Source organism: Ovis canadensis, chromosome 18, assembly GCF_042477335.2.
Source record: "Ovis canadensis isolate MfBH-ARS-UI-01 breed Bighorn chromosome 18, ARS-UI_OviCan_v2, whole genome shotgun sequence".
NCBI lineage: Eukaryota > Metazoa > Chordata > Mammalia > Artiodactyla > Bovidae > Ovis > Ovis canadensis.
The window spans coordinates 78,008,864-78,034,598 of record NC_091262.1 but is presented as its reverse complement, the minus strand read 5'-3'; the positions used below and the strand labels follow the sequence as shown (position 1 = coordinate 78,034,598).

Below are 25,735 nucleotides of genomic sequence, written 5' to 3'. Positions count from 1 at the left end.
GTAAACCAAACAATGCATGCAGTTTGGTTAAAAACAAACCCAGTAACAGTAAAAGGTTCAGAAGGATTTATTTCCCTCGCCTTTCCTCCCCTCCCCCACCCACCGGAACAATCTGTTTCTATCCTTCCGGTTTGTTCTCCACATTTCTCAGTAAGATGTTTCTGTCCGTGGCTCTTTCTCGATTTCTCGGTTCTAGACTTTTCTAGAATTCCTTCCGGCCACGATGGATAAGACTTCAACTCTCTTAAATCCTCCCACTCACATCTCCGTCAGCTTCTCCTTGAGGGCTCAACTCAGTGCTTAGGTGACCAGTGGTCCAGGGTTTCATTATGATTCTATAAACGTTGCCTACGAAAGTCAAGGAATGGTTTCTTTTTTGGTGGAGTTTGTTTATCTGTGCCCTGGAGTTAATGCGTTTAAAAAACAACCCACAAACTTGTAAGATGTCTCTTTTTCCATCTGCTCCGCTCTCACCTAGTGGCGAGATGGTCAAATGGTCAGGTATTTGGATGTCTTATCTCGCCCCTCCCACCTGGCTCTTCCAGGCTGAGCCCTCTCCCCTCTGCTCAGGGCCCTGGGCCGGCCCCTCCCCCTTCTCCACCCCTTCCCCCCCCCTCCCCACCCCCCGGAAGGACTGGACGCCCTCGGGAGCCGTCCTGTCCCCTCTCAGCTCCTAGGGGAGCCTGTGCTTCAAAAGCTTCCTGAGAGGTGCACGGCAGTCCATTTTTCCTCTTTTTGGTGACCTTGCATTTCTGACAATGTTTATATTCCAGTCTCATATTTGGCTGATGCTCTCTATGGGCACAGAATCCAGGCAGGAAATCCTTTTCCCTTAGACTTTTAAGGCGACTGATGACTCTTGTGATCTTGTAGCCCTCCAGAAGTCCAATGCCAGCTTGTTAAAAATGTATTAATTTAAATACACGTGCACAGAGTTTCAAAAATCAAATAAAGCCTAAGAAAAACAAAAAACCCCTGCCTCATGGCTCCACCCCGATCCTGATCCTCCATCCCAGAGGCAACTGCTTTCGATTCTTCTTTTGTCCGCAGTTGAAAACAACACACTTACAGGGCTCTTCTTTGACTTTTCAGTTTACGTATTATCACTGCCTTTCTCTTAGGGACCAGGAAGGTTTACTCCACTGATAAACCACCCCCCCACGCGCCACCCCTTCTTCCCCCATCCTCCTAGTGAAACGGTGCCGCAATTTTCTTCGGTTAAATCACTGCTTACATGTGATACTCTTTAAACGCTATGGTCAGCAGAGCCACAGTACACCCCATGACTGTATTTCCTTTCTTGCAGGACTTCTGGGTTTCCCTGGGGACTGGTAGTTGCCTCCTTGTCTTGACTTGCTTGGTTTTCTTCGTGGTGTCACTCACTCACCACCAGGCTTTCTGACAGGCTCTAATGCTCCTCTCTAGGTAGCCGAGGCCCCAGGCAATCCATGAGTTGTGTTCTCTTTCTTGGCCAGCTCCTCCTGGAGCCCCTTCCCAGCCCGTTCCAATGTGCACTGATTGCTTCTAGTCCTGAAGCCCTCGCTGTCCGACTTCCCTATGCCATCGCCTTTGTTCAGGTGCTAAGTCGTGCCCGACTCTTTGCGACCCTGGGAACTGCAGCGCGCCAGGCTTCTTCCTCCTTCGCAATACATATCACCACGTTGGAATTCCCCACTTCCTGAATTTTGGATCTTCTTGTGTCTTTGTTTAGTTTCCAATTTTTAGAGAAAGAATGTGTGGGAGGTACTTTTTAAAAAAAATCTAGGGACTTTTCGGACTTCCTTGGAGGTGCAGTGGATAAGAACCCGCCTGCCAATGCAGGGGACACAGGTTTGAGCCCTGGTGTGGGAAGATTCCACATGCCTCAGATTCCACATGCCTCAGAGCAACTAAGCCTGTGCGCCGCAACTACTGAGCCTGTCTGCTGCTGGTACTGAAGCCCGAGCTCCTGGAGCCTGTGCGCCATGACAAGACCAGCCACCACCGAGAAGCCGGGACGCTGGAGCAGAGAGTGGTCCCGCTCACTGCACCTAGAGAAAGCCCGTGCACAGCAACGGAGACCCAGTGCAGCCAAGACAAATCAATACATTTAGAAATCTGAGCATGTCAAACTTTACCCTCATACTTAGCAGGCCAGACACCGGAATCGTTTTCCTTCAGAATCTTGAACGTGTTGCTCCAAGATCCTCTAGCTTTTGGAGTTACTGTTGAGAACGTCAGGGTTTCTGATTCCTGATCCTTTGTGTGTGATCTCTCTCTTTCTCTCCCACTCTCTCTTTCTTTCTGGAGACTTTTAGGATCTCCTCCACCCTAATCTTTTCAGATTTTACAAGGATGTGCCCACGATGACGATTTCTCCACTTCTGTGCTGGTACTTGGTATCCATCAGTCCCAGATAATTTTTGTGTGTTATATCACCAATATTTTCCTTCCCTTCATTTTGTCCCATTAGATATGGGGCAAAAAAAAAGGGGGGGCGGGCATTAAGTGAACTCTAGAGTGAATGCCAGAATCCCTCAGCCCCTTCCTTAACCTCGGCGGTGTATCTGAAGATTATCTGGGGTATTTGGAGAACCTAGAGAAAAATCTCTAAATCCAGACACTTGGAGAAAGGAGTGCCCCCAGAAATGGTGGTGGCTTCTTGGGTAGACTGGTGCCAATGAACCAGGACTTCATCTAACCCAGTCCTTCTCAGCCCTGCCTGATAGACCCCCCTCTTCCAGATGGAATGGGTCTGGGGTGGGGCCTGGGCATCTGCATTTTACCAGCTTATGAGAGGCTTCCCAGCTGGCGCTAGTGGTAAAGAATCTGCCTGCCAGTGCAGGAGACGTAGGAGACGCGGTTTTGATCCCTGGGCCAGGAAGATCCCGTGGAGGAGGGCCTGGCAACCCACTCCAGTATTGTTGCCTAGAGAATTCCAGGGACAGAAGAGCCTGGGCGGCTACAGTCCTTGGGGTTGCAGAATGGGGTATGACTGAAGCGACTTAGCACGCACACAGGTGAGCGGAGCCTAAGCAGTCAGTGCCCAGAGCTGACAACCACTGATCTGACCCCCTGGCCTTGCTCAGAGTCAGCTGTTCCCTTGTGTGCTCTGTGTACTGTCACTCAGTCGTGTCTGATTCTTGTCGATGGCTCAGCGGGAAAAGAACCACCTGCGGTGCAGGAGACACAGGAGATACGGTTAGCAACTCTCTTGCTTAGCAACTGTTCAAATCCACGCTTTGGAACTCAGAGAAAGTCATGACGGCTCGAGTCTTGCCTATAAGAAATGGGGGACAGAAAGGCCTGGGAGCCCCACAGGGCCTTGCTCAGCTTCATTAGGACCCTGACTCATTTACAGGGGACCCTGACAGTTTGGGATGCTAAGAAGTGACTCTCCATTGCAAAGTTGTGTCCTGGAATTGGGTCTTGGTGAAGCTGAGGCTGGGCTGGAAAGAAGAATCAGCCCTTCTTCTAGAGTCTCAAGAGTCTCTGGCTGGGCTCTGGGGGATTCCCAAGTCTTTCCCTAGCAGACCAGCACCCCACCTGTCTCACTGTGTGGCTCAGGGTTTGAGTCTGCCTTTTCTCGTGCATTTAAGTATCTCTCCATCCCAGCAGGAGGAGGGAATGATTCCATTTCCTCCTAAGGTCCATAGCCTCAGGGAGGGGCAGGACTCCCGAGGTGGAGTATCAGGTTAGAGACACAGGTTCTAACTCTGGGGCTTTCCTACTTAACCAGCTCCCTCCTATATCATTCATTCATTCCATAAACACTCTCTTAGTCCCCAGCTCTCTGCTGGGAGGACACTGGGGAATGTCCTGTTGTTCCGTCTCTCAGTCGTGTCTGACTCTTTGAGACCCCATGGACTGCAGCATGCCAGGCTTCCCTGTCCTTCACTGTCTCCTGGAGTTTGCTCAGACTCATGTCCACTGAGTTGGTGATGCCATCCAACCATCCTATCCTCTGTCACCCCCTTCTCCTTCTGCCCTCCATGTTTCCCAGCATCAGTGTCTTTCATAATGATCAGCTCTTCGCATCAGGTGGCCAAAGTATTGGAAGTTCAGCTTCAGTCACAGGCCTTCTAATGAATAGTCAGGGATGATTTCCTTAAGGATTGACTGGTTTGATCTCCTTGCTGGGCCAGGGACTCTCAAGAGTCTTCAACACCACAGTTCAAACGGCGGTAGACAAAGAGGTGGACCCAACTGATGGTTTGGTTGGTAAAGTTCCTCATGTCACAGCTTCTTCCCAACTGCAGGCTCGCCTGGGGGCTGGAGGTGGGGGGGGCGGGGGGGGGGGCAACTTCACTACAGCCCAGCCTCACCCAGATCAGGTCACAGGAGGAATTACTATTACTGCTGTTGTTGCATCAAACAGGAGGGGGCAGGCTGGAGAGAGTGGGAAAGGCTGGTCTTGGAAGTGGCAGCAGCCACATTAACAATTAAGGTCTTCACCGACTTCATTTCCACCATCAGAACATGAAATATTCAGCAGCGGAGAAGGCTGGTCTCCGATCTCCGCAGAGGATAAGGCCGGAAGGGGAGCTGCCCAGGCCTGGTGGGCAGGGAATCTAGAGGCTGAGGTGGGACCTGGGGGTGGGAGTGAGGGTCTCTGGGAGCATGACCCAGAGCTATCTCATGCAGATGGTGCAGCTGCAGACCCCCACGGAACACGGCTGGGAGGGTCCCAGAGAAGGGCGGGACTTTGTCCTGGAGGAGGGTACAGCTGCAGGCGGGCAGATGGAAACCCCATCACAGGTGGGACTGCTCGCCTGGGCTTCCCCCTTCCCAGCACAGTGATGACGGTCACAGAGAAGCACTGCTGGCCTCAAAGACCATGCATCTGGGGTCTGGAACTTATCACCCAGAGTAAATCCGGTATATCTGACAAGTTAGCATGAGTCATGTCTCACTGGTATCTCTGCACACTTTCAGTGTCAGTTTGATAAACATTTCAAAGAAGTCATAGTGGGCAAACCTGCTAGAGTGTTTCTTTCCCTCCTACCCGCCCAATATACTGGGCACCTCCAGTATGAAATTTAGCCAGGCTTTCTCTTGTGCTCTGAGAGCCACGAGGGTACAGACCCAAGAGAAGCTCTTGCTTGTGAGCATGAGGACACAGACGGCAGCACTGCTAGTTACAGCCGAAAACTAAAAACAAATGTCCTTCAACAGGAGAAGAGAAGTGAAGGCAACGTATTCATGCAACGGAAATTAGATGGCAGAGCTCTCAGCTGGGGAGATTTCGCTCTCAGCGGCCATTTGGCAAGGTCTGGAGACATTTTTGTTCTTGGTTTTTAATTTTTATTTTATACTGGAGCATAGTTGATTTACAATGTTGTGTTAGTTTCAGGTATACAGCAAAGCGATTCGGTTATATTATCTATTCTATTTCCATTTAGGTCAGTATGGAATACTGAATAGAGTTTCCTGTGCTGTGCAGTAGGCCCTTGTTGATTATTTCTTTTATATATTGTGGCTTGTATCTGTTCCCTGGGTTGGGGAGATCCTCTGGAGGAGGGCATGGCAACCCACTCCAGTATTCTTGCCTGGAGAATCCCATGGGCAGAGGAGCCTGGTGGGCTATAGTCCATAGGGTCTCAAAGAGTCAGACACCATTGAAGTGTATCTGTTAATTCCAAACTCCTAATTTATCCCTCCCTGCCACTTCCTGCCTCTGGTAACCGTGAATTTGTTTTCTGAATGTCTGTTTCTATTTTGCAAATAAGTGCATTTGTGTCACTTCGTTAGGTTGGAGACATCTTTCATTTTCACAGTAACAGGGGCAGGGGCGTCACTTCCAGCTAATGGGTGGAGGCCAGAGAAGCTGGTAAGCATCTTACACTGTGGAAGATGCCCCCTCCCCCCCCACCCCCCACCCCGCAACAAAGACTTCTCCAGTCCAAACTGCCAACGGTGCTGAGGCTGGGAAACCTCGCTATACAGCCAGCGGTGCAAATAAATGAACCCCAGCGACATATTTCAACACAATAATGCATGACTTAAAAGCTTGCTGCCAGAGAACACATGAAGTATAATACCATTTGAATGAAGTTCAAAAGCATGCAAGATTAAGCAGTATATTACAAGGGGGGAATACAGCACTATGAGATACAGGAACAAGCAATGCAGCATTTAGGATCGTGCTCACCCTGGGGTCAGATGGGCTGGCCAGGTGACCTGGGAGAGGCTCCAGGGGCCAGTGACATCTGTGATTCCTTAAGCTGGGCAGTAGGGTTCCAGGCACCTGCACTGCAGTTTGCTGCGGTAGGAAATCACTCATAATGAGAAGACTAGTGTTTTGAAGTGTGCGGAGCTGGGAGCTGGTCCTTCAAAGAGTTCTCCTCACTAGGTTTCCCCCGAGGGTTCCTCCCCTCCCCCTTCCCCTACCCCCTCCACCAGTGCTTTGCTCCTGGGGGCAATGGTCTGAGCCGGTGTCAGCAGCTACAGGGGGAGGAGGGTATTTCGTTGGTTCCAGAGGGGAAGGGAGAGGCAGGGAGGGATGCGGGTCCGGATTCCCCACCACTTAATTGATCCCTAAAGGCAACTTTCTCCCACCTCCGCTCTGGCCTCTGGCCAGCCTGGCTTTGCAGTCTTCTGACTGTGTCTCAGCCTCAGCTGACTCTCTCTGATCCATTCTTCCCCTCACAGCTCCAGTCACTTGGTCTTTATCAAACAGAATCTGCCAGGCCTCTCTTCTGCTCTGTATTCTTCTGTGGCTCCCACTGCCCTTAGGTGGAGTGCGTGCTCGTGCTCACATGCTTCAGTTGTGTCAACTCTGTGCGACCCCAGGGACTGTAGCCCGCCAGGCTCCTCTGTATCTATGGGATTCTCCAGGCAAGAATACTGGAGTGGGTAGCCGTTTCCTTCTCCAGGGGATCTTCTCGATGCAGGGATTGAACCCCTGTGTCTCATATCTCCTGCATTGATAGGAGGGTTCTTTCCACTAGCATCCTTAGGTTAACGTTGAGGCTTTTGCCTGTGACATCGGCGGTTCTGGAAGCTGTGCAGTGCATCACTGACTTCCTGATTTCCAGCACCCAGGGGCCTGGCAGCTGGGTAAGGATGTGAGTGAGTGAGCCCACCCTCCCCCTAGATCTTCCAGTGCTGTGCTCCAGGGGCTGATATCCTAGTAAAGTTGCCTGCTAGTGGCCCGGCATCACTGCGGTTTCCCCACTTAAAAATGTGAGAATTGAGACCCTTCATCACTAAACCTCATATTCTGTGCTGCACCCATCCCAGAAGGAAGTCAGTGGCAGCCCAAGGCCATAGCCAGCATCCTTTGTAGCCCTGTTTGCCAGGGGCAAACACTAGGCTTCCTGGACAGCCCTTGTTTCAATGTACCTCAGGGTTTGCATCTGGAAAATGGGTGCAAATGTCCTTGTGGGAAGATTGTCCTGATCCAGAGGGTGGGGAGAATGAGCAGGGAGGAGAGGCACACTTCTCCAGGCTTTGACACTGGCCCTGTGAGGGAAGGCTCTGAGGAGAAAACTGGCTTAGAGATGGTAAGGGGCTGGCCTAAGGTCACCCAGCAAGTGGGTGAGAGAAGAGCTGTGAGACAGAGCTGACAACACACAGTGATCTGTCAGCAGGGAGAGCTGGAAAGCTCTACCCAGTGGTCCCTCCAGAGGCGCAGGGAGTCCCTCTGGCTTGGGGACAATGGGGAAGGTGGAAGGGCGTGATGGGCGTGGTGCCGGCAAAGCACAGGCCTCTCCATCGGAGACCCAGAGTCACAGTGAAAAGGGTGTTGCCCAGCAGTGGCGAGCAGGATGCTGCAGCCTATGGGCTCAGAAGGTCTTGGGTTTGAATCTCAGCTCATTCACTTGCTGGCCTTCTGACCTGGGACAAGTGACCTAGCCTGTGAGCCTTGGTTCGCCCCTCTGTAAAACGGGGATTGAGGCTCTTAACTGAGGACTGCACTGAGGACTCGGTGAGACAATCCCTGTGAAGCCTTGCCCAGGGCTGGGTAGATACATAGCAAGTGCTCTGCAAACACTGCCCTTTATTGATAACAATTCCAGTTGCTTTTCCATGGGCCCTGATTTCACTGTGGCCTCTCAGCTGTGCATGGTGACTTCCCCCATTCAGGAGTGCAGGGTGGGGTGCAGAGAAGAAACCCCAGAGCCTGGCCTGGGGCCTGTCAGCTGCCATTGCCTCGCTGACCTGCAGAAATCCTCAGCTACCACACAAACCTCCATAGGCCACACCAGAGTCCTTGGACATCCACCACCCTCTGAATACTGCCCATAAGTTTGCACTCAGTGATCTGAGCTTTGTGGAGACAAACAACACAGCCAATAGGAATCCATGTTAAATCATCCAAAGCGTTAATGACGTTGTCATTCTGATCGTCACGTGAGGGCTGGTTTAGGACCCCTGGCACCCACTGGGTGCGTGGTAAGAGGTGATGGTTATTATTATTGCTGCTGCCGCTCTTAGCCGTCAGAGCCCCAGGAAGGGGGCCACACTTCCCCTGGAACTATTCCCTGCTGTTCTCTGCCTCTTTCTACCCCTCACCATTGCTCACCTCTGGGCCTTGGCTTTGCTGTTGCCTCCACCTGGATTATCTCAACCCTCTCCTTCCCCATCTACAATCTGATTAAACAAGATTCCCTTCGGGTGGGGGTGGGGGGGGTCACCTCCTCCATGGCCTCAGGATCCTCCCACAATGATGTGCTCTGCCCCTCTCTTCTGTGGTACTTACCACACTGTATTTCCAGTGCATATCTGATTGCACATATACATATGCATTTATGCATAAACACTCAACTAATTATTTTTGTGTGTTTAGGAAATCAGTGAATGAAAGTGACCTTAGGCAAGTCATTTCCCTGCTGGGGCTCAGTTTCTTCATCATCAAAATGTGGGACTCAGACTCAACTGATCACGCATTTACTCAGCAAACAGCCAAGAGTGGCTGCTGGGAGGCCTATGCTCAGGGCCCCGCCACAGAGGCATAAGAAGCCCCTTTCCCTCCCAGTGTGGAGACAATCTATTTACCCCTAGTGTGCTCTTACCATTTTGCAGGTTCACAGACCCTGAGATCAGGAATCATTTCTTCTACTAAGTATTAGTGTACTGGCTGCCACCCAAGCTGGCTCTCAAAAGCATTTGTGTGGCTTTAAATGGAGATTTAAAGCCCTGGAGATTCAGAAGAAAAAAAAGGTTGAGGAGTGGTGGTGGTGCATCTTTATTTTTTTCCAAGACCCGTAGCTACTTGTACTGGCCATCTAGAGAATTATTAGGGGCTTCTCTGGTGGCTCAGTTGGTAACGGATCGACCTGCAATGCAGGGGACTGCCTGCAATGCAAGAGACCTGAGTTCGATCCCTGGGTCAGGAAGATCCCCTGCAGGAGGAAATGGCAACTTGCTCCAAGTATTGCCTGGAAAAGCCCATGGACAAAGGAGCCTGGCAGGCTAGAGTACATGGGGCTGTCAGAGTTACTGTATTCGAGATCCATGGTTCAGTTTCATAGGTTTCATGACAAAGCAGATCTTGTTACGATCACATAGCTAAAAAGCCAAAGACACTTGATGTTTTTGGGATCCTGGCTTGGGTATAGGGTCTGTTGGACCGTGAGTGTTCTAGGGGGGCTTGGCACTTGCTGGACCCTTAGGGAGGGGGCTCTGGCTTGGATGGTTCCCTGTGCTTCAGGACCCTGTTTCAAGTCTGGGCTCTCTCACCCCCCTGCTGTCAGTCTTGTGCCCTGGCCTGTCCAGCTACAGTGGGGAGAGCAAAGACCGTCCCTGAGACCACCTACCCGGTAGCCTCATCTCTAGCCCCTTGTCTTTGCTGCATCAGAGGGACGTTAGGGACGCTCTTGTGAGTTTTGGCAAGGTGGACTCTGGGTCCCACACCCTGTAGTTGATGCAAGTAAACCCCATCTAGATGGAGGCTTCATTATTCTCTTGGAAAGTTCAGCTGAAGCTGCCAGCCCTGGAGGATCAGAGGACTGAGATGCCACAGGAACAACCCGGGGCCATGCTCAAATTGAGGGGAGGGAGTTCCCACAAACAGTGCCAACATCTGAGCGACTTCCCTAGTGCTCACCCTTCATTCTCCCAGGAGCATCTCTCTGTCCAGGCTTTGTTCTGGGGACAGCCTCCAGGGAGCTATTCATTCTGGTTGACCTTTTAGGTAAGAAAGACCTTAGCCTTCTCAGGTGAGAGCTGGAACTCTCCTCCTCAAACTCAAACTTCGATGCCCTGGGCTGGGTCCTCGAAGCACAGTGCCCCGGTGGGGAGGGTGACACCCCCCCTACCACCTGCAGGACCCAGGGACTGGTTCACCTGCCTGGGGGACCCTTGGCTACCCTGGGTTTGACCCTCAAAGCTATGCTCCCCTCCCCTCCCCGCCCCAGCTCATCCTTTCCTCACTGCTGCTAAGTCACTTCAGTTGTGTTCGACTCTGTGCGACCCCATAGACGGCAGCCCACCAGGCTCCCCCGTCCCTGGGATTCTCCAGGCAAGAATACTGGAATGGGTTCCTTTCCTCACTACCCTTTCCTAAACATCTATCTATATGGAGAGAGGGGCGGAAGGGTGGGGAAAGGAGTAGTGAATCCGTACTGTCCTGCGACCCCACACCCCCACCTCTTTTCCACATATGGGCCAGAAAAATAAAAGAAAGTTTTAGTCAATCAGTCCTGTCCGACTCCGTGTGGCCCCATGGACTCTAGCCCACGCAGGCTCCCCTTTCTGGGGGATTTCCCAGGCAAGAATATTGGAGTGGGTTTGCCATTTCCTTCTCCAGGGGTCTTCCTGACCCAGGGATCAAACCCAGGTCTCCTACACTATAGGCAGGTTCTTTACTGTCTGAGCCATCAGAGGGAAGCTCTTAAAAGGCAAATCGGGTCGTGTTGTGTCCTGCTAATTCTCCCCACGGCTTTCCCAGCTGCCTTAGAATCACGAATGATCTGGCCTCTCTGACCTCATCTCTCACACCTCTTCCTTGAATAGGCCACTAAAAGCCAACCCTAGGGCCTCTGCACTAGCTGTTCCCTTTACCTGGAGTGCCCTCCCCCTTATCTTTGTCCTCCCTCACCCAGACAGCAGCTTAGACCGCACCTCCTCAGAGGTCCTTCCTGACCACGGGATCTAAAGTAACTGATAATCACTTTCTGCGACAGCAGCTGGTCTTAATCCCCTGCACAGCACTTATTACAGCCTCACAGTTCTCCAGTTTGTTGATTTTCTTCTCGCCCTTCCTCCCCGCAGAGTGCAAATTCCCCCCAGCAGGCAGTGGCCGCCGGTCTCCTAGAAAAATCCCCCAGTGGTCCAGAAGAAGCCTGGCTTAGAGGAGGCGCTGTACACGATTGCCCAATGAATGGCTGGGTCGCTGTAAGCCGGGACAGCCGCTGCGGCGCGAGAGCGCGCGCCGGGCCGTGGCGCTCTCTGTCGAGGGCGCGGGTTTTATCTCCAAGCGGGTCCCGGGGGGAGGGACGCCCCCCTCCGCCCGCCTGGCAGCAGACTCGCCGTAAATGCACTTCAGGGACGCGAGGATAACGAGCTGGATTCGCACAAGCCGGTGGGGGGAGACCCGGGTGCCAGGCGAGGTGGCGGGGCGGGGAGGGTTTGTTTTCTTTTTGCCGCGGAATCGGCGCCCCCGCCCCGAGTTAAGACCCCAGTGAAAGACCTTCCCCTCCCCAGTGGTCTCTACGTCGCGAGTCACAGATTCCCTCCCGCATTCCGGGACGAGCGGTCGGGTTGGCGGGGGAACGGTGCCCTCAGCCTCTCGGGGCAGGGAGGAGGGTGCGGGACCCCCATCCGGGACGGCGGGTGAGGCCCCCGGGCCCTCCTGGGGCACAGACGCCGGCGCCGCAGCCCCCGGCTGGAGTGGAAAGCGCTGCAACCTCGGCGCGCTCCGGGCTGGGGACCACGGTGGAGACCGGGGTGGAGGAGGAGCCGGGGGCCGGGAAGCGGACAAAGAGCAGCTCTCCGCCGGGGAGAGCGACCCCCCGGGCCTGAGTCCTATTGTCCGCCGTATCTCAGACTAAGCTGGACTCTGGTGCCCTCGGCAGGGAGAAGGGGAGCTGTCCTTCCGACCGTGGGTATTTGTTTATTCCGGGCGGGGGACGGCAGGCGGGGCGCGCGGGCCCAGGAAGGGGCTGGGCGCCCTTTTCCACGCGTCTCCTTTAAGGGAAGCCCTGCCCTACCTTTCCCACCGTCCTCCCCCCTCCCCGCAGTCGTACCTGCATTTTAAAAGCGCCCTGTAGCCCTGGGATTGGCGGAGGCCGCGTCCTCCGGCCGCAGAAACTTGAACCGCGGAGGGGGGGCGGTGGGCAGCCCGGAGGGTGGATTGTACCAACTCCCGCGGCGTCCCCCGAGTGCGCCCCGCCCCCCCCACACACCCCCGGGGAGGCCCAATCGGACGGGCGCGGGGGTGGGACCACGGCTCAAGCGCGCCTCTGGCTGGGCGCCGGACGGGCGGGCGCACAGCGCGGGGGAGACCAGGGGACCCGCCGCGCCTCGGCCCGCCCGCCCGCTCGCTCCCCCCCGGAGGCGGGGCCAGGGCCGCGTGAGCCCCGCCCCTGAGTAGGCGGGGCGGCTGGGGCTCCCGAGCTGGGCCGGGGGCGGGCCTCCGCCTGCTTAGCCGGAGCCGGGAGAGAGCCCGGCGCCGCGACCGCCGACGCAGCAGCGCTCCCAGCTCGCCGAGTCTCGAGACGCACCGATTCCCCGGGGCGGCCCGGGCGGCGGGCAGGCGCTGCGTGAGGACGCGCGAGGCAGCGCGGGGCGGGCCGCACGCGCCCCCCGGCCGCCTCCACCACCCCCACCCCACTCTGCCGCCCGCGCGCGGACCGGCCCAGCGCAGCCCCGGCACGGGGAGCGCCGGCCGGGCGAGGGCGCGGGCGATGCCGCGGTGACGGCCCCGCCATGGCGAAGCCCCCGGCGGCAGCGGCAGCGGCGGCGGCGTCGGAGGAGCTGAGCCAGGTGCCGGACGAGGAGCTGCTGCGCTGGAGCAAGGAGGAGCTGGCGCGGAGACTGCGGCGCGCGGAGGGCGAGAAGGTGGGCCTCATGCTAGAGCACGGCGGCCTGATGCGCGACGTGAACCGGAGGCTGCAGCAGCACTTGCTGGAGATCCGCGGCCTCAAGGACGTGAACCAGCGGCTGCAGGACGACAACCAGGAGCTGCGCGAGCTGTGCTGCTTCCTCGACGACGACCGGCAGAAGGGGCGCAAGCTGGCGCGCGAGTGGCAGCGCTTCGGGCGCCACGCGGCCGGCGCCGTGTGGCACGAGGTGGCCCGCTCGCAGCAGAAGCTGCGCGAGCTCGAGGCGCGCCAGGAGGCCCTACTGCGCGAGAACCTGGAGCTCAAGGAACTGGTGCTGCTGCTGGACGAGGAGCGCGCGGCGCTGGCGGGGGGCGCGGGCGGCGCGGGCGGCGGCGGCGGCGGCGGCGCCGGCTCCCGCAGCTCCATCGACAGCCAGGCCAGCCTGAGCGGGCCGCTGCCCGGCGGCGCGGCGGGCGCGGGTACCCGGGACGTGGGCGACGGCAGCAGCACGTCGAGCGCGGGCAGCGGTGGCAGCCCCGACCATCACCACCACGTCCCGCCGCCGCTGCTGCCTCCCGGGCCGCCCAAGGCCCCCGACGGCAAGGCGGTCGCCACGCGCCGGTCCCTGGACGACCTTTCGGCGCCGCCGCCGCACCACCGAAGCATCCCCAACGGCCTGCACGGTAAGGACGGCGTCCGCCGGGCAGGGCGCGTCTCGGGCCCAGAGACCTTTCCCCCGCGGGCGGCCGCCACTCCGGACCCCTCCTCCGGCTGGCGTCGGGGAGATCGCCATCCCGCCCGTGGTGGGGCTTTTTTTTTTTTTTTTTTTTTGGTGCTGAGTTTTCCAGTTAAGCGATGGAGGCGTGTCCCTGCCACGCTGAATCCGCAGCCGGTCCGGGACCCCCAGACTCCTCAGAAGTTTCTCCAATCTGGGACCGTAGGGCTGGCTGGAGGTGCCGCAGCTCTGCCTGGAAACCCTGGCCCGGGACCGGGAAGTTTTTAATGATGGAGGAAAAAAAAGTGATAGGCCCTTTGAGCGAAAGTGAAAATTTCCCTCTTCTTGGAACAACAGGCAGCCCCCAAGCAACCCGTGTGCCGGGGCGGAGCTGGCATTCCACCTGGGCTTCTCCCTGCTGTCTGCCCCAGGGAAGGGTCACAGACAGCTGGGCCCAGAGTGCTGGGGTCGGAGAACCTTCCTAGTTTGCTATTACTCCTGCCTTTCTCAGCCCTCCCCGCCCCCCCCCCCCACCTACCCCCCGGGGGGGATTTTTCTCGACTGAGGCTCTTAAGATTTCCCAGAGGAATATAGGCTTGGACTGGATCCTGGCATTGTATCTCCTCGGGCCTCAGTTTCCTTATCTGTAGAATGGAGCCGCTAATCCCTACCTCCCGGATTTGAGGCAGAGATAAAAGCCTCTGAAGGGGTCTGTAAACTGCTGCTCACTTTCCAGGAAGTGCTGAGGTTGGCAGCAGCGGCTGGGGTGTGGGTGGGAGGACCTTTGGCCTCGGGAAAGCCCAGCTACTGTATTCCAGCCCGTGTGACTGTTGGGCCCCGGGACAGAGGGCTCTGTCTGAGTGGGGAAGCCGGTTGCCCTCCTCATCCCCAGCCCTCTGATCAGTGGCTGTCCCTCCTGCCTCTCTCCTCTCCCCTCTCCCTGTCTTTCCACATTTTTGGTGGCTTGGCTGCTGCTTCTGGTGGCTCTTCCTGCTGCCTGAACTATTTGCCTGAAGGTGGAGATTAAACAGCCCTTTCTGGTTCTCTTTGAAGGCTTTCCTAGTTCAGAGAAAATGTATCTAGGCCTTAAATGACTGTTCTTCCCCTGAGTGACAGCCTGGGAGCCGGGTGGGGACGGGCTGCGCTCTCTTTGCTTTGGTGGCCAAGTGGCCTCTGCAGGTGCCTTGGGGTGGGGGCTGGGGTGGGAAGTGGCCCCTGGGGAGGTGGGGCACTAGCCGGTTGCAGTTTTTATTTACCTTCCTAGCCTGTGAGTTGGGGCAGGGCTAGGTGTAGAGGCGTATTTTGTTACTGATTAGCAGTCTAAGGCTACAACTTGGGTTTCTCTCCAGTGACTTTGTATCCACCCCACCTCCCACCAGCAAGCTCCTTAAGGCCAGTGGGAGTAGCTCAGAGTTAGGTGGTTCGCACTGTTTGGGGAATGAGGAGTCCCAGTCTCAGCCTCTCTGGTCTTGTTTTCTGGGGCGGCGCTTGGGAGGGTCAGAGTTCTGGGCCTCGGTTTCCCCAAGTGCGGTAGGAAGTGGAGGGCTGCGGCAGTCTGTGGCTAGGAAGCGAAATGTTTCTGGTTTTCAGCTGCGTCATCAGTGACACTTGGCTAGGGTGTTTCTCTGCAGGGCACTAAAGTGTCAGGGCATTTTGGCGGAGAAGCTCTGGCATATTTTGGACGAGGAGATGCGGACCCTGTCTTCAGTTGCTGCTGCTGTCAGCAGAGCAGGTGTGGAGGACTGGATCCCACCTGCGGTTTCCCAGCCCACTGAGGGGCAGGGTGGGTTGGAGCTGTAGGTTTTCCTGTGGAATCCACGCTCCCGCAAGACCCGTACACACAGGGAACAGGACTGCCACAGATTCTGGGGTGACACAGCTTTGGGTCGGGGTAAAATAAGCACTCAGCGTTATGATCACAAATTTCACTCATCAGTGGGATTGTTGTCAATTTAGTTTTGTCTCAAAGTTGAGTGTAGCCTTGAGATGTTCTCTCAACAGTATGAGTGGGATGTCTGGAAATAAGGAAAGGCCCTTCTCTTCAAAGCCACTCTTCTGCCCTTGGACCTGTAGTTTTGGGTGGAGAGCAAGCTGGAGATGAGGCAGATAACAGGCCCCAGTCTGGGTGGTGGTGAAAGTGGAATCAGATAACAGACTGGTGCCTCAGATCCTTTGCCCTCTCAGCTTATCCTCACAGGAACCCTGCGAGGCAGTATTACCCCCATTTTACAGTCAAGAAAGTAGAGGCTCAGAGACGTTCTGAGCAATTCCTGGGAAGGCAACTGAGATTGCAAGGTCAGTTGTCAGTTGCCTGGGTGGTGCTCCGGGGGTCGTGTACTGCTCAGGCCCCGGGGTTGGCTCACATCTCCGGCCTGTGGTCATTTTGACTGCTAATATTCATCAATAGACGCTGCTGACTCCCCGTTCTCGATTCCGGCTCACGTTTGCCCTGCTTCTCCTGTCCCAGCAAATGTCACTTCCTTATCGGTGACCCCTGAGCAGATGGTTGATAACCCCCCGTGCCCGGAGGGCTCAGACAATCTCCTGTTTGACTCTTTTCCCTCTTCCCTCCGGCCAGGGACTTCACTTTTGCGAGCCTCTCTCTGCTCCTCTTCTGTAGAGGGGGGTCCTCCTCTATCCCTGCAGGCAGTGTGCCTCAACAGTTGGCAGGACCTTGTCATGGATGTTTCTCCAAAGGATCCTCATGAGAAAGAGAGAGACCCGTTGAGGGTTTGCCAAATAGACATCGGCCATTCTCTTTGAAACTCTGTTTGCTGTTTAGACAGATAGCTCTCCCGATGTTTGCAGCTGAGCTGGTGTCTGGTTGCACCTCCTGGAGCGCAGTGGCCCTGTAGTTCTCTCTCGAAGCTGCAGGGTACCTGCAGCCCTGCTGGCGCCCTCGGGGTGCTAAGAAGCTGTGGTGGGTGGCGGCCCATCTGTATTCCAGGTCCTCCCAGGCTGGACCTGGGCCTGACCGGCCTGTGAATAGGAATTCAAATAGGCCTTTTTCTTGGTCTTTTTTTTTTTTTTTTGATAGAGGTCTGGGCTGAGCTGATTAGTCTGGACTGGGATGCTCTTTGCTTTAATTTAGTAGGGGGCGGGGGCAGACTGGGACAGGCAAACCCCAAACATCAGATAGTCAGGTTTGCATTTTGAACTAATGCAGTTTTCAAACAAAAGTTATTTTCAGCAGTTCTCCCATTCCCCTTCCTGTCGTGTGTGTCCTGCCTCCTTTCTTCCTCCCACCATGCACCGAGCACCCGTTCACCTCCGAGTGCCCATTCACCTCCATCCCAGTCCTCCCATCATATCCCATGGCCCACCCCCCTTCCGCTAACCCCAGGAACGAGGGCCTCCAGCAGCCCTTTGTACAGGCCCCGTTTATACCTTTAAAAGTTTGCGTGGAGAGTTCGAGCTTCTCAAAATAAGATGTGCTTGTTCTCCTGCTTGTGTTTTTTTTTGTTGGTTTAAAGGGAGGATAGAGTGAGGGTGGTCTGGGTCTTAGACGGAGCCTCTGGCCTTGAATAGGTCTTTATGAGGGGATCCCAGCTCAGCAGCCCTGGGGCACGACTCGAATGGGCAGCTTTTCCTAAACCTGGCCAGGCCTGGGGGCAGAGGTCAGTGAAGACAAGGAGGCGGGGTTGAATAAGCCTTTCCCTTTCCCTCCCCATCCTAACCCCACCCCCCCGTCACTGGCCTTGGGGTACCGTGCCCCCAGGGCCAGGAGCTCGCTGGCTGGTAGCCCAGGGCAGGTGCCCTGCGCCTCACAGTTTATACCTACCACAGAGCATCCCAGTCCCGACTCCATTGTGTTCAGAGCTCCCAAGTGGTCCCATATCGCAGATGGAGAAACTGAGGTCTGGAGAGGTGTGGTGACTAGCTCCCAGTCCTGTGGGCTGTTGGGCAGAGAGGGGCGGCTGGATCAGTCCAGGGGATCTGTCAGCCTCGGGTGTCAGAGCCTGGGCCTACTGCCCCTCTGGGCTAGGACGGTCTGAGACACACACCCCCCACCTCCCACCCCAGGAGGCCCCACCAGCAGTGGAAGGCTACTCGGAGCTTAATCCTGGGCAGGGCCCCTGTGACCTGTAGATGGACCCAGGCAGGGTGGGGCCTGTGTAGCTAAGGTGTGGCTCCCCTTCTCCGGCCAGACCCAGAGCCTCACTCTTGCTGTCCTGTTTTCCTGGCCTGAAGCTCATGGCTCCAGAGGTCCACTGTGGATGGGAAAGTGCCAGCTTCCATGCATCCAGGTCCCTCCTTTTGTTTTCATTCCCTGGCTTCCCTGCCAGACAGCTTCCCTCTGCTGCCGCAGCCCCATCAGGCCCCTCGCTGAGGGCCTGGCCTCTGGGTTCCTAGGACACAGCCTGGGTCTTGTGCTGCCCCTGGTGCGGCGCGAGTGGCCCGGAAGCCCTCCGCTGCCCACGGCCTGTGTCTCGCACCTGCGGGGGGTTTCCTACGCTCTGCTTGTCCTCCTCATTGGCACAAAGCATCAGAGGCCTGGACTCTGCTTGAGTCCTGGGACCTCTGTTTCCTCATCCGCGAAGTGGGAAGCCGTGACCTGCCCTCTGGTTGGGGAAGGAGGGAGCGTCGGTAGTGAGCAGCGTGTAAGAGGAGGCAGCTTACTGCACTTGGAAGCCTCGATTTCCTCATCTGTGCCCCGAGAACCGAGCCTCAGAGGATGGGCTCAGGGACTCTCTACTGTCACTTGGACTCCTGCAGACTTGCCTCCTCGGGGTGGGGCTGCGGGACCCCCATCACATGCTTGTGAAGGGGTCCTGGTGCCTACCCCCTGTCGCAGCCACAGGAGTCCTTGTCCGGTTGAATGGAAAGGGGTGGCATTCCAGCAGCAGAAGCAGGTCTACAGGTGGATATGGACCAGGGGTGCCGAGAGCCCAGGGCCTGCAAGGTGCTCTCACAGCCTGCAGGTAGGCAGGGGGCCTGGAAGCCTCTTGGCAACAGCAAGAGCCAGCATGTTGAGCCAGGAGATGAAGGGCTTTGGAGTTGGTGAGCTGCCACTAGACGGGCTGTCAGCCCAGGGGGGTTAGTGCTCTGTGCAGACCCCCAAAGTTCCAGCAATTCAGACGTCAGCTCCCGCAAACAAGCGTGGTCCAGGTGGACCTGGTTACCTCTGGAGGTGGGGAGCTCCCCATCAGGAGAGGCATGCAAGTCCAGGGCATTCCCGAACCCACTGCAGTGAAGCACTCAAGACATCTGGGCGGCTGGTTGTGTGAGTCCAGAACAGAGCAGAGAATAGTCGGGAGGCGGGTGGGTGGGGCAGGTTGTTGAGAGAATTCACCCTTCCAGCAGGAAGGAAAACAAGAGCAGACGTTTGAGCGGTTACTCAGTCTGAGAGTGCCACGCGCGGTGATTCATGTAGCTGGGCTTGGGGAGTGGCAGCTTGGGAGCGTCCATCTGGAGTCCGTCGTGTTGTGGGCTGGGTTGGGGGCCTCTGGGGTGGTCGTCACGGGGACTGTGGTCACAGGAGAGAACCTTCTCTGCAGGTCCTCAGACCAGGCGTGTCTGCCCCAAAGCCCTGCCTGCCTCCTTGTGACGCCTGACGTCTGGGGTCAGGGGCTCCACCCTGAGCTACTGGGGTGCTCAGGCAGAGCGGCACCTGTGGTGACACGCCCTCTCTCTCTGCAGACTCACTGTGCCTGCCCATGGAATACTTAGGCCCACGGTGGCTTTGCCCACGCCTACAACCTGGGGGCCGGGGAGGGCGTTGGCGGGGGGGGGGGTGGTCCCTGCAGGGAGTGCCCTGGGATTTCAGAGCTGGGAAGGAGGCAGCACTTATCTCCCTGGAGCGAGGTAATGACGGGACCCCAGTGGCTTCCCTGAAGCCTGGCGATAGAGGAACAAGTTGGTCTGCGAAATGGACCTGAGGCTCTTTTGATCGTGAACAGGCAGGAATGGGCCCCACACCCTCAGCTTCCAGGCACTGAAGCTGGTCACTGTCATCTGTCCCCTCTTGCTGTCCTCTGCGGCCGCAGGCAGGCAGGGGCAGGAGGGTGGAGGGCAGGTCTGGAGCTGGGTCAGTTCCCTGGTGCTGGATGCCTGCCTCTTCTTGAGTAACTCACTGTTGGTCTCCACTGCCCAGGGAGCAGGGCAGAAAGATCAGGAGTTGTATTGATTCGTTGGTAAATGTTCTTGGGATCACCCTGTGTATGATGTTTAAGCAGAGGTGTGGAGCATCATTTAACCAGAGCAGAGGCCAGGGGCCCTGGGGAGTAGGTGAGGGTCTGTTTCCCTTTCCTCCTTCCTGCTTCCCCATTGGCCAGAGGCCCTGGTCATTTGTTATTTCCTGAAGTCGAACGTGGGCTTTCCCCTCCTCTGTTGTAATGCGGGGTTGCGTCTTAGAATCAGCGTGTGTGTTTACTGCAGGGTCTTCCCCTCCCTCGTTCTGGAAAATCGGGCATCTGTGACTGATGGTATCTTAGAGAGGAGGAAATGCCATGCCTGGGAAAGCCGGAAACCTGGGAGCAAACTGCCTGGAGCCCTAGAGGCTCTCGGAGGAGACTGGGAAGGGAAGGGGACCCGCCCCAGGCCTGGCCACACCGGTGCCGAGACGCACCCGGGCGGGGGTGGGGTGGGGTGGTAGGGGTCCCCGTTTCTGCTGAGGAAGGGGCTCAGGGCAGAGAGGCAAGTCACATCAGGTCACGTGGGGGTGGGGAGGGGGCCGTCCACGGAAGCTGCAGCCTGTACCCCCGTCACCGCCGTGTGACTTCATCATGCCCTCTTCGCTGCTCTCAGAAGTGCCCTGGTTTGGCTCTCAGCCTTTTCAGGGGTGCCCGGAGCTCAGTGGAGGTGGGTGGCTGGAGCTGGGAGCTGAGACGGAGCAGGTCCATGCAAGCAGAGGAGAGCAGGGGAGAGGCCAGGGGTGGAGGGAGGAACAGCTGGAGCACTGGCACATCTGGCTTGGAGGGGTGGTGCTGACTGCGCGATGCTGGGGCAGGTGGCTCTGCAGCGCTGCCCTCACCTGGGCTGGGCTCTTCCAGCTGTGAGCAGTTCCAGCCGTGACCTTCTTGGAGAGTTTTTCTGCAGTCAGCTGTCCTGGGCGTACTCAGAGACTGCCACTTTCCATAGTCCGTTTGCTCCCTTCCCATTGCACTCTGCTGAACACACACACGGGGCCCCCACCAGCTGATACAGTCCCCAAGTCTGGGGCGGCTTCAGGGGCATGATTGTGCCCCCTCCCACCCCCCGGGTCAGGGGTCTTTGTGTGGATCGAACAACGCAGAACCAACGGCCGCAGCCCACTCGTGAACTGACCTCACGCAAGCCCCGTCTTCTCTCTGGGCCCTCATTTTGCCCCTCTGTAAAATGGGAAGCTTGGGTGGGCCACACCCAGGGTGCCAGAGACCCTCGTATCCTCTGGCCCCTTGACTCAGCGTTCCTAGAACTGGCAGAGCCACGAGGAATGGGCCCACCTGCCCTGCCCATCCTGCCTCTGGCCGTCAACTTTGTGGTTAGGTCTCTTGCAGGGACAGGTCTGGGTGGTGGCGGGGCTGTGGTTGCCGTGATGACAGGCGGGCACTGCTCTGTCCAGCACTGAGGCCAAAGCCAGTGGCTGGCCAGCTTGTCCTCGTGAGGGGCCGTGGTGAGGGCCCCGGTGGAATTACCTGCCCCTGCCATCTGATCGCCTTCTGCAGGCCTGGGAGCTGTTAGAGGAGAGCGCTGGGCTCTGGTCCCCTGGTGTGGGTTGCCCAGGACAAGACCATCTATTGTGGACGTATGCCATTTGCTGCCCTGTCTGTCCCCAAGCCCATAACCTTCCCCAGGGCAGGGTCCAGTCTTCTTGGCATGTAGTAAGCGCTCAGTAAATGGTGGGATGAGAAATGAGCAACCCAGAGGCGTTGGATGAGTTCTCCCTCTGGTTTTAAACCCAACGGTGGTCCATCCGCTTTGGCCACCTGCCTTTCTTTTCTTTTTTCTTTTTTTCCATTTGTGCCATTTGGTGTCAAATGGCCTTCAACTACTTAAAAAAAATAAAAACTATATCACCTCCCCAACCCCCAGGGTGGTGACTTGTGCTTCCCACTGCCCCCCCACCCCGCCCCCCACCAGCTTCCCTGTTGCCTTTTAACAACTCCTTAGAAGTACATCTTTGCTTTTATCAGTGGTTCTCAACCTTGGCTGCATATTAGACGTCACCTTTGGGAACTTGAAGAAATGCCAGTGCCTGGACCAGTTCTCAGAGATGGGCCCAATGGGTCGGGGGTGTTGGAGACACTCCATGGGGGCTCCTCCCCGGTGGGAAGCTCTGGGGGACAAGCTGTGGGGTCTGTGGGCTGCCTGAGCTGGAGGTGGCCTGTCTGCAGGTCTGCTGGCGGCAAGGACACCTCCCCACACTGGGGCATCACAGAGCCTGGCCTGCGGGCCTGGAGGCTGGTGTCGGCTCACGTTAGCCGTGAGCGTGAGACAGGCCTGTTTGGATGGTCGCTTGCCCGCATTTGCCGCCTGGATGCCCAGGGAGCTGGCTTTGGTCTGCCCAGAGGACAGTGGAAAGCTGGGTCTTAAGCTGGCCTTGCGTTTGCTGAACACCCACCCCAGCCCTGGTCACAGCTTGGCCCGGTGGTCCCCCCACCCTCCTGCCCCCCACCGCCCCCTGGGAGCCAGAGCAGACTACCAGGCATCAGGCTGTGAGGCACTGACTGCCTTTGTCATCCCCGTGGAGCTGGCGGTGGGGGGGGGGGGGGGGGAGGCTGGGCCGCCCCAGAGGGTCTGGGGGCCTCCTTAGGGCTGCGGTCAAGGGGACAGAGGTGGGCAGGGCTGACAGCACCCAGACGGCAGGAGAGCCGACCCATTTCCAGAAATAACTGTGCACTGTCAGGGAAGCATCTCTTTGTCTTCCCCGATCTGTCTTTCTGTCGGCTCTGGGCTGTAAGGCAAGAAGCAGGCGCACTCTTGTCTTGGAATCAGAGGCTCCGGAGCCGCCCGCCAACCCCCCCGCCACTGCCCCCCACAAGGGCCCGATTGTGTGGCGCCCCTGAATGGGCCTGCCCCGCCCCGAGCGCACCGGCTCCTGTCCTAATGAGCCCGCTCTGGGAGTGGCCCTTTGTGGCGGGTTCCGGCCACGCTGCCTGTGCCAGGGGCTCCCAGAAGACTCGATTCACATCTCCCGGAGCTCCGGGGGTGGACAATAGGAGCCTCCCGCCCTGTCCTTTTGCCTTTTTCTCTGTGTTTTCTGTATTTTTGGGGAATGCACACACACCCGACTTCTGTATGGGACAGAAAATCAAACCGCAGGTTTCTCTCTTTCTCTGCACCTTCCAGCCTAGGAGGGGCCAGGTTCCCAGCCCCTCCTGTGGGACCTCCCTCCACCAGTGTCCCTCTCCTCTTGTTTCTGGGTCTCTCCTGGCTCCTTTCCCCTGCAAACAGGCTCATGTTTCCTGGTCCAAAACAATAAACAAGATCTTCCCTCTTCTGTTCCCTGCCCCGCTCCCTCCTTCCGCTGCTCGCATCCGAGGCCCAGCCCACCTTCCTACCCACCGCTTCTTGGCCCCTGGCAGCCCTGGGTCCCAGGAAAGGCAGCTCCGGGTTGGCTCATTGGCTTCTCCTCATCCTGACCTCCCGGTGGTGTTTGATGCCCACCATGGGCTCGTTTGCTAGAACAAGGCTGTGGGCTGCTCAACCCCAACCTCCCTGGCGTTTGGGTGTCCAGCTGCCTCCCGCCTTTGCCAGGCAGCCTCCCTCCAGGAATGAGCCCCTGGACTTTCTCTGCTTCTCTCTCCTGGCCTGGATGTTCAGCTGTCCAGTGTCCCAGTCAGCATCCCGCTGATGGTGCCCTCTGAGTCAGGACCCCTGTGTCTCACTGACACCCCTGTGCCCTCTTCCTGATGGGTGGCGACCCTGCCCCAGGGTTTCCTGGCTCTGGCCCTGAGCTGCCCACTAGCCACTGGAGGCTGTTTTGATCTGAGTTAATTCAGATTAAGTAACAAGAGCGGTTTGGTTTCTGAGCTGCACTCAGGCCCCTCGCAAGCGCTTCGCAGCTTGTCAACGCAGGAAAGGAAGCTCTCCGTCGTTTCAGAGAGTTCTGTGGGCAGCGCCGATCTGGACAACGCCTGGCCGGGCCTTGCGCTTGCTCTTGTGCACAGAAGGAAGCAGGTGTCAGGGACTCTGCCCCTCCCTGCCAGGCTCCACGCACCTCCCCAAGGTCTGCCTGCCTTGCAGGTGCACAGCAGGCCCTGAGGGCTTCTGTTGGCAGGAACCCCCTCTCCTGCCTCCTGCCCCCACAGGGATCCCACTCTTCCCTCAAGGCCTAGGTCTGCCCTTCGAGATGGCCGGCTGACTGAGCAGCAGTCCGTATCCTCTCATCCCCTGGTGTCCGCAGGAGCCTCTCGCCGCGTGCCCTGCAGCCGTGGATGCCACTCCTGCTGGTGGTCCATAGATCTGGGTAGGAAACCCAAACCAAAGAGGCCACAGGCAGGGCTCCCAAAGGCTGCAGAGGCCACCCCCTCAGAGCCCAGCCCCCTGCTCCCAGCCTCAAAATGAGACCAAGAGGCCTGCAGGATCAGAAAACAGAAACGGCTTTTGAAACGGCGGGGTAAGGTGAGGGGAGGGGTGCAGGGGAGGGGACCCAGGGCCTCCGCTGTCTCCTCCCCACCGTCCATGCCGGCAGCATCCTGGCCAGTCGCCAGCCCCCAGCAGGGTTCCCCTGCCGCCCTCCATGGCTGTGACGGGCAGCGGGCAGGCGTACCGTTTCAGGGTTAAATGAGCTGCCGGAGTCCAGCCGTGGGTCGTTATGCCAGCTGGTCTCCCTGGCAGATAAAGCCATTACGCACCACACCTGGGGTCCAGCCCTGGGCTCGGCCTCGCTGATTGTTGCCCCTCCTTGAAAGCCCATACTTGAGTTTTGGCAGGGGAGGGCAGAGGGACCAATGAGATCACAGCTGGATGGTGCCCCCCCGTGCCCCCTCCCCCTCCCCCTTTGAGGGCCTCCTGGGGTACTGGCTTGGCCTCGGGAAGATGAGCTAATATTCCAGCCTTCCTGACCTTGGGGGCCAGAAGGGTCCAAGGAGTGCCCCTTCCTAAGTCATCTCATCTTCCTCTGGAAATGCAGCTGATGGTGGTGGAGTCCTTGGTGGGCGGGATCCTTGGTGTCAGCTCCCTGGGGGTCCACTGACCCCTTCTCCTGCCGCTGCTGCCCCTCCTCTCCCTGGTCTGCGGCCGTGGGTTTCCTGGGAGCCCTGCCCCACCCCAGCCTGCAGCCCCCAGTCATGGGAACCCCTCCTGCTGACCGGGGGCCACTCTTGAGTGTGGTCAGGAGGTCCGGTGGATGCTTCCTGCCCTCCCTCCGAGGTCCTGGCCCTGGAAGGTGGTCCTCACCCTCAAGGGTGATCCCTGCCCTTGGAGGGGGGTCCCCAGTGCGGTTTAATTTCATCTCACGCCTCTCCCTGCAGGGTCCTTAATCCCCATCATCTCCCCAAGTTGAGACCTGGTTCCCGTGAGCACTGGCCTGGCTGTGGGCAATGTGATCTGCTCTCCAGTGTGTGTGGCTGGGTCCTTGTGGGCAGTGCTGGATGAAAAGACCCCTTGTTTCTGGTGCAATTCAAACTCTCAAACTGGGCAGGAGAGTGGTCGCGGGCCGGTGGCAGGGGCGGGGGTGGGGTGGGGGTGGTGTGGGGAGGCCAGCCTGTCCTCCTGCTCTCCAAAATGGTGCCGCAGGTGGGATCCCTGGAGCTTCCTGGCCTGGGGCTTTAATTTGGGGGTTGTGATAGGAGGGAGACAGCCAGGCCCCCTCAACCTCCTCTGGGCCCTCGGCAGACCCTGCTGCTTCAAGGTCAGCTGTGCCCCGCCCTGTGCTGACCTTCGGTGGACACACGTGCAGTGGCCTCCTTAACCTGGGCATGACAGGCTTTGGGGAAACTTGGGTCTCCAACATGACTGCTCTCGTGCTGTTTCTAAGAGGTGAGGCATGGTTGGGGCCCAGGAAAGACCCAGAAAGACCACACTGGGAGGGACAGTGAAATCCCTCCCTGAAGGTTTTAAAACAATTAAAAAAAAATGTGATATATATATATATATATGTATATGTAATTTTTGTTTAGTTTCTTTT

At 57.4% G+C, this 25,735-nt stretch overlaps 1 protein-coding gene across 1 annotated transcript in view; it reads left to right on the top strand.

The window, feature by feature from the left end:
* Nucleotides 1–12,415: 12,415 nt before the first annotated feature.
* The window catches only part of CCDC85C (coiled-coil domain containing 85C), a 79,041-nt gene continuing 65,721 nt past the window's right edge, over nucleotides 12,416–25,735 (top strand). The window contains exon 1 of the mRNA XM_069559733.1: nucleotides 12,416–13,651. Within this exon, the coding sequence (XP_069415834.1) occupies nucleotides 12,853–13,651 (799 nt within the window). The 5' untranslated portion in view covers nucleotides 12,416–12,852. The remainder of the gene's footprint in view (nucleotides 13,652–25,735) is intronic.